Raw genomic sequence first — 14,297 nt, 5'->3', positions numbered from 1 at the left:
CACGGGGTGAGGGGCTATGTATATCATTCATACACACAGGTGAGGTGCTATTCATATCATTCATACACACAGGTGAGGGGCTATGTATATCATTCATACACACAGGTGAGGGGATATGTATATCATTCATACACACAGGTGAGGGGATATGTATATCATTCATACACATGGGGTAAGAAGCTATGTATATCATTCATACGCATGCAGTGAGGGGCTATGTATATCATTCATACACATGGGGTAAGAAGCTATGTATATCATTCATACGCACGCGGTGAGGGGCTATGTATATCATTCATACACATGGGGTAAGAATTTATGTATATCATTCATACACACGGGGTGAGGGGCTATGTATATCATTCATACACACGGGGTGAGGGGCTATGTATATCATTCATACACACGGGGTGAGGGGCTATGTATATCATTCATACACACGGGGTGAGGGGCTATGTATATCATTCATACACACGGGGTAAGAAGCTATGTATATCATTCATACGTACGCGGTGAGGGGCTATGTATATCATTCATACACATGGGGTAAGAAGTTATGTATATCATAGCGCTGCGGAATCTGTTTGCGCTCTACAAATAACCGATAATAATTCATACACACAGGTGAGGGGCTATGTATATCATTCATACACATGGGGTAAGAAGCTATGTATATCATTCATACACATGGGGTAAGAAGTTATGTATATCATTCATACACACAGGTGAGGGGCTATGTATATCATTCATACACATGGGGTAAGAAGCTATGTATATCATTCATACGCATGCGGTGAGGGGCTATGTATATCATTCATACACACGGGGTGAGGGGCTATGTATCTCATTCATACACACAGGGCTGAAGGGTGCCATGCCATAAGCTTTATTCGCACCATTAATTCGTAAGTGAAGGTGGTTGCCGTGAATACTGCTGGGAAAGTCGAAGAAATGGCTCCTGCGATTAATCTTCGTTTCTTGTCTTCTGTCCAGACTGCCAGACAGTCCAGCTAAGCCGTTTACATGGTCCAACCCTAGTGGGTTCCTGCGCCTATACTCCCTCCATTTCAGTGCTTGGGGGGAGAGGTGGTTGGCTGTTACAGGCATTCAGCACAGCCATTGGGAATAAGAGAGAGGAAAAAGTGAAGAGAGAGGTTAGTGACAAGGCTGAGGGTGCAAGTACTGGTGCTGGTCGCAAATCCGCTAATAAATCCCAGTGTAACAAGCAGTGAGTGATTGTTAGTACTTGTGCTAGGGACAGAAGTATAACAGACAAAATACAAGACAGACTATCATACAGCACAATGTACCTCTCCCGTCCCTATTTTATTCTCTGCAGCTGATTCCCTAAAGCTCTATATAATGTATGTAACAGCTCAACAAATCCTGGCAAAGCTTTTCATGTGATGTCACCACCTTACCATACAGTTTGCAATTAGTATTAAACAGGACATATTATCGCAAGATATGCGTAAAAACGTTACTAGACTTCATTCATTGCTTCACATTACACCCTTAATGACATAACTCTGTGGTGTAGCGAGGAACTCATTCTAATAGATCTCTCTCCTCTGTCTGTTTCCAGGACAATGTGCCAATGATTGTCCTGTCACGTGTCAGTCTGTTCATCACAGGAAGTGGCTGTTAGTGAATCTGGTCCTGATGCTGCTGAGAAATGTCATCCGCCACTGAAGTTGTGACCTGTATGGAATAAGGTAAGTGTGTGCGATTCTTTATCATTGTACATAAATTGTTACGTAATAAAACAAATCTAAATCCTTTTTTTTCTTAGAACACAAATCTTTAATTACAAATACAATTTCTTTTTTTTTTAGAAGCACATTTTTGTTTTTTGGACGTACAATACAATAAAAAAAAACATTTTTGGAAGTACAATTGTTTTGTGGATCAAAACGCTGTAAAAAAGAAATGCTAGTTCCCATTTTGCTAAAGGACTTGTGATATCACAGCAGCCTTTTACTTTCAATTAAATGTTGAGAAATGGCTGACAAAATGCACTTTAGGTTTAGGCATGATAAAGCATTGTATGGTAAATGGCAACTAGGGATGGGCGAATATGTATATTTTCGAATTCGAATGATAGAATGAATGTTATTACCGAAATTCGAATTAAAAATCCGAATGTTAAGAACGAATATTCTTAAAAATTCTATAATCGAATGCTATTTACAGTTTTCGAATGTCACTTTCGAATTTGAATGTTTATAATTATATTGAATGTCCACATTCGAAATTTCGAATTTAACATTCTATTTAACAAATACTAGTCAGAAGTTCAATAGTTCATGTGGTAGGACGGGAATCTAGTAAATTGATACATAATAGATACAAATATATAATTTCGAATGTTTCTATATAGAATATTGCATAATTCGAATATTACATTTAAAGAAAGCATTAGAAATACTATTACAAACATATAAATTCGAATTTTTCGAATATTGCATAATTCGAATATTACAATTTAAAGAAAGCATTAGAAATGCTATTACAAATATAAATTCGAATTTTTCGAATATTGCATAATTCGAATATTACAATTTAAAGAAAGCATTAGAAATGCTATTACAAATATAAATTCAAATTTTTCGAAACTAATATTTTCGAATGTAATCGTAAAATTAGAAACCGAACATTCGAAAATCGAATGTTAGAATGTTATGTAAACATTCGAAATTCGATACGAACGAATGTGTTAAAATTCGTTTCATTTTTCGAATGTTGAGAAACATAATAAACTACTTGCTACCTGGAAAACTGTAATTAAAACATCAAAATCAACATTCCTCTGTGTGATGAGAGTGGGAGGTGACGTCACCGGATGGGGGGGTGGCACATAGCCGTTATAGTCTATGTCGCAGTTACTAAATTAGATGTGTTGTACAAGCTGTTTACTTCGATGCTCTGCAATAAAACTGAGTTGTACCTTCTATGCTGTGTCCTGCATCTCATGACATGTTGTTAGAAGTACTTGCCTGCGCTTCTGTTTCCTGAGTAATGACAATGTCGAAGTTTACCCCACCTGAGCCTTTTGATTTCTCTCAGCCTGCAGCTTGGCCCACATGGTGTCAATGGTTTAAACGCTTCAGGATTGCTTCCAAGCTGGACAAGGAGAGTGGTGAAGTACAAGTTAATTCTCTTTTATACTCTATGGGGAAAGATGTGGAGCCAGTGTTTAATGCCTTTACATTCCAAGAAGGGGAAGAATTTGACTTTGAAATAGTTATGAACAAATCCAGTGGTCACTTTGTGCCCAAAAGAAATGTGATTCATGAAAGGGTTTGTTTTCACGTGTGGGTTTGTTTTCAGCGTGTGGGAGAATCTGTGGAGTCATTTGTGCGCAGCCTCTATGAACTAGCTGAATTCTGTGAGTTTGGTTTTGCTAAAGAAGAGCAAATAAGAGACAGAATAGTTATAGGAATTGCAGATGCTGAGGTCTCACTGAAGCTACAGTTAGAGGCTGAATTAACGTTAGATGGGGCTATTAGGATGGCCCACCACAGTGAACTGGTGAAAAAGCAAAGTGATGATCTGAGGTCCGAGAGTATTGTGGATAAAGTACAGCAGTTCAGGAGAGCTGCAAGTAAAAGGCACAGTTTGAGCGGCAGACCAAGGGCAACAGATAGACCCAGAAGCAGATGGGCACAGCAGGCTCAGTGCACGTGGTGTAACCGTACCCATGATCAGAATGTCATATGCCCCGCTAAAGATAAGATGTAGAAAGTGTAACCGAATGGGCCATTTTGAAGTGGCGTGTAAAACTGAATACATTATGGTGATGCAGGTGGACCAGGAGGGTCAAGAAGTGTCCTTTGTAGGGTCTGTAGTTGAGCGGTTTGGTTCAGACGAAGATTGGTGGGTTACCCTTACTGTAATGGGAGCCAAGGTTGCCTTCAAGATTAACACGGGAGCAGACATCACTGTAATGTCCCTTGCAGAATTCATAAATCTGCCTCAACAGCCACAGCTGGCGAAAGTTACCATGAAAGTTCATAGTCCTGGTGGCCACATCAATTGTGTGTGGAAATTTCTTGCCAGCTGCAAGTACAAGCAGAGGAAATTCACTATGTGGGTACATGTAATTAGAGGTCAGTGTGTTAATAACTTATTGAGCAGGAAAGCAGCCTGTGGTTTGGGCCTTGTCGCCAGAGTGAATGAGATTTCGGAAGACATGTTTGGTGAATTGGGCCTACTGAATTGCAACCCAGTCTGAATATCAATTAAAAGTGATGCAGTCCCATACAGCATTACCACTCCTCATAGAATTCCGTTCCCCTCATGCCTCAAGTGGAGAAGGAACTTCTGCGTATGAAAAATATGGGAGTTATTGAAGAGGTTGTTGAAGCAACTGACTGGTGTGCCCCTATTGTGCCTGTTGCAAAGAAAAACAGGAAGGTATGCATCTGTGTAGATTTAGAAAGGCTGAATGAGGCAGAGAAGAGAGAGAGATATGTGCTGCCAACGCTTGAAGACATAGCTCAGAAACTGGCTGGGGCGAAGTTCTTCTCTACACTGGATGCTTCCAGTGGCTTCTGGCAGATACCTCTAGATCCACAGTGCTGCAACCTGACTACCTTCATTAAACCAGGTCGGTTTTGCTTCTGCAGACACCCCTTTGGGATATCCTCTGCTCCTGAAATCTTTCAAAGAGAGATGAGTTCCCTCCTAAGGAACCACGAGGGCACAGTCGTCATGATCGACATTTTAGTGTATGGGTCTACATTGGTAGAGCATGATCAGCGAATGAGCTATGTGCTGCAGACCATTAGAGAGTCCGGGCTGAAATTAAATAATGAGAAATGCCATTTTAGAACATCTGAGTTATGTTATTTTGGGCATATCATCAATGGAGATGGAATTAAGCTGGACCCTGATAAAATCCTTGCTATTGAACAGATGAAAAGTCCTTCTGATGTACACGAGCTGAGACAAATATTGGGTCTTGTGAATTATATGGGCAGGTTCCTTCCTGACTTATGCACAGCACTACACCCTATCACAGAGATGTTGAAGAAAATGTTGCCTGGATCTGGGGTCCGCTACAGGAAGAAACTTTTGTACAGGTCAAGTCCAGTGTTAGGGTTCTACTACCCTTCTAAAAAGACTGTGGTTAGTGCTGATGCAAGCAATTATGGGCTAGGGGCCGCCCTCCTGCAGCTGAATGAGAACAAACTAAAGCCCATCGCCTACTGGTACTGTACACTGATGGCTGCTGAGTCGAAATACGAAATACAAATTGAGAGAGTGCCTGGCTGCAGTTTGGGCCTGTGAGCGCTGACCATAAACCGCTAGTCCCTCTAATCGACTCCTATGATATTGACAAAACACGCCTAAGATGCCAGAGACTTCTGATGAGGCTGCTTAGGTTCAACGTTCAGGCAGTGCATGTGCCGGGGAAACAACTGGTAGTGGCAGATACACTTTCCAGGCTCCCGGTGGCTGCTGCTGAAGAATCTTCAATGGAATCAGATGTGAAGGTGTATGTGGATTCAGTTCTGGCACCCTAATCCATTTCGTCAGGAAAGCTAGAGCAAATAAGAAAGGAGACACGTTTAGATACAGACCTTCAAGAAGTTATTAAGTACATAAAAGAAGGTTGGCCCGAGAGGCAGGCAGCCTGGATGTCTTTAAGTTCTTACCAGTCAGAGGGGTCACAGTTCACGGAGCTGGATGGGTTAGTGCTGTTCCAAGACCGCATTGTCATTCCCGTTAGCATGCGGCAGGAGATGTTAAGCAGGATTCATGATGGCCACTTGGACATTACAAAGTGCAGAGAAAGGGCAGCTACGACGGTATGGTGGCCTGGGATCAGTTCCGACATTGCAAGTCACGTGTCAAAATGTGCCTTTTGCCTGGAACGCCGGCCTACTCAGAGAAGGGAGCCCTTGATTTCTACCCCGTTGCCTGCAGGCCCATGGCAGGAAATAGCTGCAGATTTGTGCGAACTGCATGGGAAAAAATACCTAGTCATGATTAACTATTATTCCATGGAATTTGGAGATTGCACCCTTGAATGAGATCACCAGTCAAGCCGTTATCACTCGTCTCAAGAGCTTGTTCGCCTGGTGCGGCATACCAATGGAGTTAGTGAATGATAGCGGACTGCAGTTTGCTTCCATGGAGTTCAGTTCTTTCAGCAGTGAATATGATTTCGTCCATTCTACGTCAAGTCCACATTACCCGCAGGCCAATGTAATGGCTGAGAGGGCAGTTCAAACAACAAAGTTCATTTTGAAGCAATCTGAGCAGTACCTAGCTCTCTTGGCCTATAGGGCAACTCCGATCTAAGCCACTGGCTTTTGCCCGGCACAGTTGATGCTAGGATGACAGATCCGCACTACATTACCCCCCGTGGGTATGTGCCAGCCTGCTCTGTTCCTTGGGACAAGGTCCTTAGGAGGGATGAGGAGGCAAAAAGGGGCTACCGATTCTTCTACGACAGAAAACACTCTGTAAGGCCCTTGCAGGAGCTGAATGTGGGCCAAAATGTCAAAGTTAAGCTTGATGATGAGAAGAAATGGAAGATGCCTGCTACGGTAATAGGACGCTCTCTAGAACCAAGGTCTTATGTAGTCCTTACTGAAGGAGGGACAGTCACACGTCAAAATAGAAGACATTTTAAGCCAGTACCTGATAGTTTGGGACTGGATGCCTCAGAGCCACAGCTGGTGGGATCCCCTGTTTTAAAAGAGGTACCTTCCCCTCAGCAAGACCACAGCGGCGATACTTCTTTGCTTCCAGCAGACTCTCAATCACCTTCTTCTGTATCAGAGGACAGTTCATATAAAATGACGTCAAGTGGAAGAGTTGTGAAACTTCCAGCCCGCTAACGGGATTAGCACTGTAGTTAGAGCAGTGACCAGAAGAATGGGCAGAATAATCCCATGGTCACTGTGGACTAGGGTAGTCTACCCCAATGTTCAAGTCAGTATTGTTGTTCATATATATATATTCTCTTTTACTTGTTATTTGTTGTACACTAAACACAACTGTTTTGTATGCTTCTTGTATACCTTGTTATTCGTTGTACTCTAAAAAAAAAAAAGTATGCTTTGGAAAAGGGGAAGATGTGATGAGTGGGAGGTGACATCACCAGATGGGGGCGTGGCATATAGCGGTTATAGTCTATGTCGCAGTTACTAAGTTAGATGTGTTGTACAAGATGTTTACTTCGATGCTCTGCAATAAAATAGCATTGTACCTTCTATATACAACGCATCTCATGACAAATAGTGTTGTATGATGCAAACGTGAATAATCACTTTTGACATGTTAAGCCATATTGTATGTTACATGATGTTGGGTTGCGTTCATATTACAAGTTAAAAAAAAAACAACTTATTTTGCACAAAACGGTAACCCGAATAGCGCAAATATCCTAGCTTAAATTTTGGTGTGCATGTATTCCCACATAGAAATCAATGGAAAGAAAAAAAACAAACGACTATCAAGTAAACACAATCGTATTTTCATATTCCCTATATAAGTCACCAATCGCGCGAACAACACAGCACATTCGCATTAGCAAATGTGACATTTTTACAGTAAATACATAGTTAAAATCTTTATTAAATATGAATATTGCATATACCGGTATATGTTTTTACATCTTTTCATCTACTTTTATGGCAAAGGGCTCTAATGCACTTATATGTTTATATTTCTGTGTGTATGTGTGTGTATATATATATATATATATATATATGTCTGTCATAACATGTATACATATATATATATGTGTTTTATATATATATATATATATATATATATACTGTACATACAAATACATATTTAGCTATGTATGTATCTCTTTGTTAAAGCACTTTGGCAGCTTTTTTTTCTAACACCCTTTTTTGTGCAATATTTTTATAAAATATTTTTTATTAAACAGTGTTAATATGAGTGTAATTGCACTTTGTAATGTATTTTTTAAGTGTTTTGTGCAACATTTTTGTTTCGGAAATCAGTTAACCACAGCTCTGAGATTGCGGTAAGGATTAAAGTGCAAATTTGCTGAACTTGTAATATCAGCGCAAATAAAAAGGCACGTGAAAAGACAATATCGCTTGCGCAAAACCGCTTGTAATCTAACTCTTAATTAAAAGCAAATCAGTAGTTAGTTTCCAGACAAACTTGCTGTGACATCATAAGTCCTTTAGAAATATGGGAACTAGCATTTATTTTTGACAGTGTTCTGACACATGCTGAAAGTGTAATTCCAAAAAAAAATTAAAAATTGTACTTCCAAAAGAAAAAAATTGTATTGTATTTCCAAAAAGTTAGATCGCACTTCTAGAAAACAAAATTATACTTAAAAAAAAAATGTATTTGTAAATTTAGATTTCTATTCATATGCCACAAATTATGTAGAATGATAAAGAATCACACACACTTACCTTTTAGACAGCGATCCATACCTACACTCCAGGCTCCCAAGAGGCAGTGGGAAAAAACAAAAACAAAACATATGGGGTCGATAAAAATTCTTTAGAAAAAAAACGTATCCCCTGATTTATTTCTAAAACGTCATTGAGACATTCATCGCGATTGTTATAAAGAGAAAGAAGAAATGAAGGTCCTAATTATCTCAAGGTCAGAGAACGAGATGCTGTAAGAAATCACGTCATAATATGAAGCCCTTATGAAGAATTCTCTAAACGCAGTTTTTACCTCTCACAATGGGGTGTTCCCTGCATTTGTGAAAAAGATACATAGGTTGCAATAGGGCTCACAAAACATTGTAAGTAGCGGTTTGCACAGGTGAAATTTGGTTGGTCCAGTCTTTTGTTACGAATATTCAAAAAACATTGTTATTCAAATATTCAGTGGCCATGATATTCTGTGTTTGTCTCGTTTTAAATTAAACGAATACCGACCATTCATGGAAGAAATATAAATGTTCCTTTGCTACAGGTGAAAAAGTTAATCTGTAGCGTAAAATACCTTCTCCTGAGACTTCCGATGGGGGGCTTAGAAGGGGGCAGCGTGAAAATGGAACTCCGTTCTAAAGCTCCCAAAATCGCCAGATGGCCACTAAAATTGGCCCAGCAGACCCCCCTAGGTACGGGATTGTACCGGTACATCAGGGGTGACCCGACCGCATAGCTGGAGGCAAGCTACAACGCCTCCACCGCCTGACAGGCCACGACTAGGCCGCAAAAAAAAGGATAAGCTACATACCCGAGCCCAGAGCCCTCTGACACCTGAGGACAAGTTTACAAAAGGTGGAAGACTGGATGGTATCGAGCTGTCACAAACTTGCAGCCATCTAAGGGGCGTAAGAGACCTGGTGTTTATAACCACCCAAAGCTTATACTCAGCAAGAGAGCTCCAACAGGGGACCTAATCATCTCAATCACCCTGGACAACAGACTGTCACACGATATCTTTATTAGGATACACTGGACAAGCAGATCCACCACTAGAAACTCACACCTTCAGAATAAACCCTGGAAGCATAGATGACCTTACCCAAACCTAAACATCTCAAGAAGCATGTGAAGGCCTGAAATACAACCAATCCTCACCACAGGGCTTATCTTCATGCTGTAAATACACAGTTAAAATAGCTGAACTCTGTCTGACCACATGGCTGTTGACACTTGAATATATGTCTGCTGGTGTTTGCTGATTTATGCTCTCTGCTGAGACGCTGTTACCTATTCTACAACAGAAGCTTTGACCCTACCCTTCTATGCAAAGCACTTAAAAATCCACTGTCCTGTATGCTTAAATACTACAATAGCTATAACAAACGCAGAAAGGAAATCCAAATATCACACTGAAGCATCAGGGTCAGATTGGGTTCCTCAAGATAATGACAACCAAGAACTTCAGGATACCCACCCAATTGTGTCACAACTATCAGCTCTTTTTCTGTCAAAAATTTGGAAGACTCCAGACAGGAGTGGACTCTCAACTCAAAATTCAAAGAATTTAATACGATATTAGCTCAGGCTGAACATAGAGTGGCAGACATGGAAGATAGACAACATGAAACAGTAGAGTGACAAACTTACAAAGGCAAAACAAAATCCTCATGGCCAAAGTAGACGACATGGAAAACCGGTCACGCCGGAACAATCTAAAAAATCGTGGGCTTGCCTGAATCTATACCTAATACTGCGCTTATGAACTTTGCTGAATAAATGCTTCCTTGCCTATTAAAGATACCAGAGGATGATACGCCTTATGAAGTAGAAAGGGCGCACAGAGTGGGTCAACGAGGGCACCAAACCAATCTCAGTGGACCTCCAAGACAAGTAATGGTGAAGTACTTGAACTTCAAGGACAATTTCCAGAGCATACCGACAGACAGCAGCCCTAGAATACGAGTGTAAACGTATCTACTTGTTCCAAGACTACTCAGCAGAGAGAGCCAAATGATGGAAAGAAAAAAAAATAGACTCAAAGAAGACCTACTCTTAAAACAAATGAAAAAAAGCATACAACAAATATCTAAGACACCCCACCAACCCTAACAGACTAAAATATAAAGAAGCCAAAACAAATAGAAACTCTTTTCTTAAACAGAGATCACTGTACTCCCTGACACGCTTCCAAGCAAACTTTTATAGATATGGAAAACGCATGGGTAAATACCTAGCTAATGTCACCAAACTCTCGCAGAAACAAACTACAATCTTAGTTGCTCGAGACAAAGACAAAACTGTGACGAGCGAAAGCGATATCCAAAAAGCATTCTGTGATTACTATAGGGAACTTTACAATGACCAACCCATTGACGAGACAAGGAAACATAATTTCTGGGAAGGGTTGCATATGCCCAAATTAACTGAGGATCAGAATAACACTCTAAATGTACTTATAACCTTAAAAGAAGTACTCAATGTCATTAAAAAATATAAAGACAGAAAAAGCTCCCGGTCCTGATGGTATGCCAGGTTAAAATTCTTCAGGGAGAAATAGGAGACACACTAGTGAACCTATTCAACCACGTTTTGCAAGGTGACAGCCCACTCTCCCAGAGATTTGCCATAGTCACCATAACCATTATACCAAAACCAGGTAGAGACCCCCCTATTCGCCAGCTCCTACCGACCCATTTCACTTCTCAACACCGACTACAAGATTCTTACCAAATTATTAGTGAATAAATTAGCCCCTATACTACCATCCCTCATTCACCCAGATCAAACGGGATTCAATCAACACAGGTCATCGGTATGCAATATGCGCAAACTTCAATTAGTTCTCTCATACTAAAAGAAAATGCGTAAGGAAGGTAACTTAAGAGATCTGCGTGCCTGCTCCTGTTGGACGCGGAAAAGGCTTTTGATAAAGTCCTATGGGATCTCTTATATACAATACTGGAAAAATGCAGGTTTCATGGCCAATGTATCACAGTTATCAAAGCCATCTATGCAAACCCCACAGCATCCAACCTCATAAATGGGAACACATCCTCCTCCACACTCAAACATGGCACACGCCAAGGATGCCCCTTATCCCCACCCCTATTCGATCTTGCCATAGAACACCTAGCTATTCGGATCAGAAACCAGATTGATAGTCTACAAATAGGGAAATCATCATTACGCCTCTCCCTATTCGCAGACGACATGATATTTTACATTAACAAACCTCACATCAACACCCTTAAAATTATGTCCCTCCTCTGGCTTACCCCACAACACACAAAAACAATTGGAGACTTTGATTTCAAGATAATAGAAAATAACTTTACATATCTGGGAATCAAACTTTCAAACACAGACTCGTGGTACGAGTCACTAATAAGGGAGATCAACTCATTGCTTAAGACCTGGAACTCACTTCCGTAATCCCTTACAGCAAGAGTGAACCTCATTAAAATGATAATATTCCCCAAGCTGCTTTATCTATTTCAAATGAAACCAGAACCCCTGACAAAACAAGATATACAGACTCTGAACTCCAACATAAAAAAATTGGTATGGAAGGGAAAAAAAACATAGAATGGGATTACATATACTGACCACATCTTCCACGAAGTGTGGCTTTAGCCTCCCCAATCTTCAACTCTATAACTGGGTAGCACAAAGTAAATATGTAATGGACTGGTGGTTAGATACAGGCACTTTTATTGATCTAGATCTAGAAAGAGGGATGATTAAGCCTTAGGGGTAGATTTATCATAGTGCGAGCGGACATGATACGATGTAGCGCATCATGTCCGCTGCACATCGATAAATGCCGACAGCATACACTGTCGGCATTTATCATTGCACCAGCCGTTCTTGTGAACTGCTGGTGCAAAGCTGCCCCCTGCAGATTAGCGGCCAATTGGTCGATAGCAGGGGGTGTCAATCAAGTTGATTGTGTCAGCTAGCAACAGACTGGACGAACAGACTAGGTTCCATTGTTACAGACTCACAAATAATGAAAAGCATTGACACTGCTAAAAAAAGCTACCCTCTTTATAGAACTGAGAGAATCACACACTAAAATCTTAAATAACACATATATTACTCCTAAAGACTACCAAAAATGGAGAACCAATAAAACACAAACCTGTGGCAAATGTCAACACTCAGCGCCTGATCTGATACACATGATGTGGAAATGCCCATTTATACAGAAATTCTGGCACATGACATCACACTGGCTGAGCGCTACTTGTAAAATCCAGACTACCCTCACAATAGAAAAGTTGATATTCCTAGATCTAGAATGCCCCCCCAACAAACATATTCAATTAATAGGCAACGTGATTCTACTGGCAAGGAAGCTTATACTCAAACACTGGTTAGACAAGAGACCTCCAACACTTACCACACTAAAACATACACTTACACGTCAAGTATTTTATAAATCAACGAACATCTAACTTTATTAAGAAATGGGAGCCTTATATCACACTGCCTGTCTCAGCAAAAAGACAAATAATATCTCCTCTCAAAAACACAGAATACATTCTAAATGCACAAATTAGGGGTGAATGGCAATTATGCAACTAAATCATCCCATGAACGAGCCAGTGATAAACCCCAGATTGACCTCAGTTGAAAACACCAACAAAACCAAAGGGAACACTCAGGGGTTTGGAGTGGACAAAACTTAAGGAGAGTATGTGTTGCTAGGGTTACAACTGAATGCAAATTAGTATTATTCAATCGTTCTATAACGACTGACTGTGGTGCCTTGTTACCGTAATATGTGAAGAAAACTTATAGAGCTAATGAAAAAGATAAGGACTACCTATCAGACGGATACCATAGCATAGTGACACTGTAACATAAATCAAAATGAAGCCACCAGAACGCTACACCAAAAAATCATAATCAAAGACAACCAAAACTTAAGGACAGTAAAGACTATAAGCAGGCCTTCTGGAGAAGACATTAATGGAATCTATTAGTCCTATAAATTTAACCTTGCTATGTATGTTAATTCTGTCGCTCTTTCAATGTTAACATGATGTAATACAAGGCAAACTAATAAAAATATATTTAAAAAGAAAAAAAAAAAACCTTCTCCTTTAGTGCAGGCCCTGGGAGCCACAGCGCTAAGCCTCCTATTACTGATAAATTTGTTTATTGAAACCTATAGAAATATCCTTGTTTTGCTAACAAATTAGCATTCATAACGAAACAAATGGACATGTCTAATTGTAATTTAAAAAATCACATTAACACGAATAAGAAACGTAACATTGTTGCGCAGAAATCGTATTTTATGTAAAATTTAAACTACGCACAGAAAAAATATTTAATGCACAACAAAACTACACTGCAAAAATGCTATAAAAGCATCCTGTTTTCCTTATAGTAAATTGAGTTTTCCTGCCTCTGCTGGTGTGATAAAAAGGGGTGCTTCATGGGAGTAGCTAAAGGTTCTCTGATAGGTTTCGGTGTGTTCTATAAAAATGTCCTCCAGCAGATCTTGCTGCTTTATCTTACAAACTGAAAGGAGGTACCATTAAGTCATAATGAACAAAACACATGCGTACAAAAGTAGATTGTAAAATACTGCTGAATGTGTGCCCCCCTACTCCCTGTCAGCTTTGCTCTCCCTGGTCAAGGTCCCCTTTCCAATGAAAAACATTATTTTCTAAGGGAGGCATCTTGCAACCTGCAGGAACAGACCCTTTTTTAGAGAATTTGCCAAGGGCAGCCCCTGGGATTGTCTTTGTGGTTTTTCACCCTGATCAAGGGTCCTATGATTTGAGGGTTACCTCCTAGTGAATTCTGGGTCTTACAGAAAGCAGAGCAGCAAGACACTACTAGGAGCCAATGACAACAGGCATATGAGCGTAGCCACCAATCACCAACAAA

At 40.2% G+C, this 14,297-nt stretch overlaps 1 protein-coding gene across 5 annotated transcripts in view; it reads right to left on the bottom strand.

Moving 5' to 3' along the window:
- RUSC2 (RUN and SH3 domain containing 2) overlaps nucleotides 1-14,297 on the bottom strand; it is a 175,456-nt gene that overhangs the window by 65,242 nt on the left and 95,917 nt on the right. For 3 of the 5 annotated variants that reach the window (XM_053701020.1, XM_053701022.1, XM_053701021.1), the window contains exon 4: nucleotides 897-1,094. The exons of the other annotated variants lie outside the window; for them this stretch is intronic. In XM_053701020.1, coding sequence (XP_053556995.1) covers nucleotides 897-1,094 — 198 coding nt within the window. The remainder of the gene's footprint in view (nucleotides 1-896; nucleotides 1,095-14,297) is intronic. 5 annotated transcript variants of the gene reach the window in all.

Source organism: Bombina bombina, chromosome 2 (assembly GCF_027579735.1).
Source record: "Bombina bombina isolate aBomBom1 chromosome 2, aBomBom1.pri, whole genome shotgun sequence".
Classification (NCBI taxonomy): Eukaryota; Metazoa; Chordata; class Amphibia; order Anura; family Bombinatoridae; genus Bombina; species Bombina bombina.
This window is presented reverse-complemented; position numbering and strand designations above follow the sequence as displayed.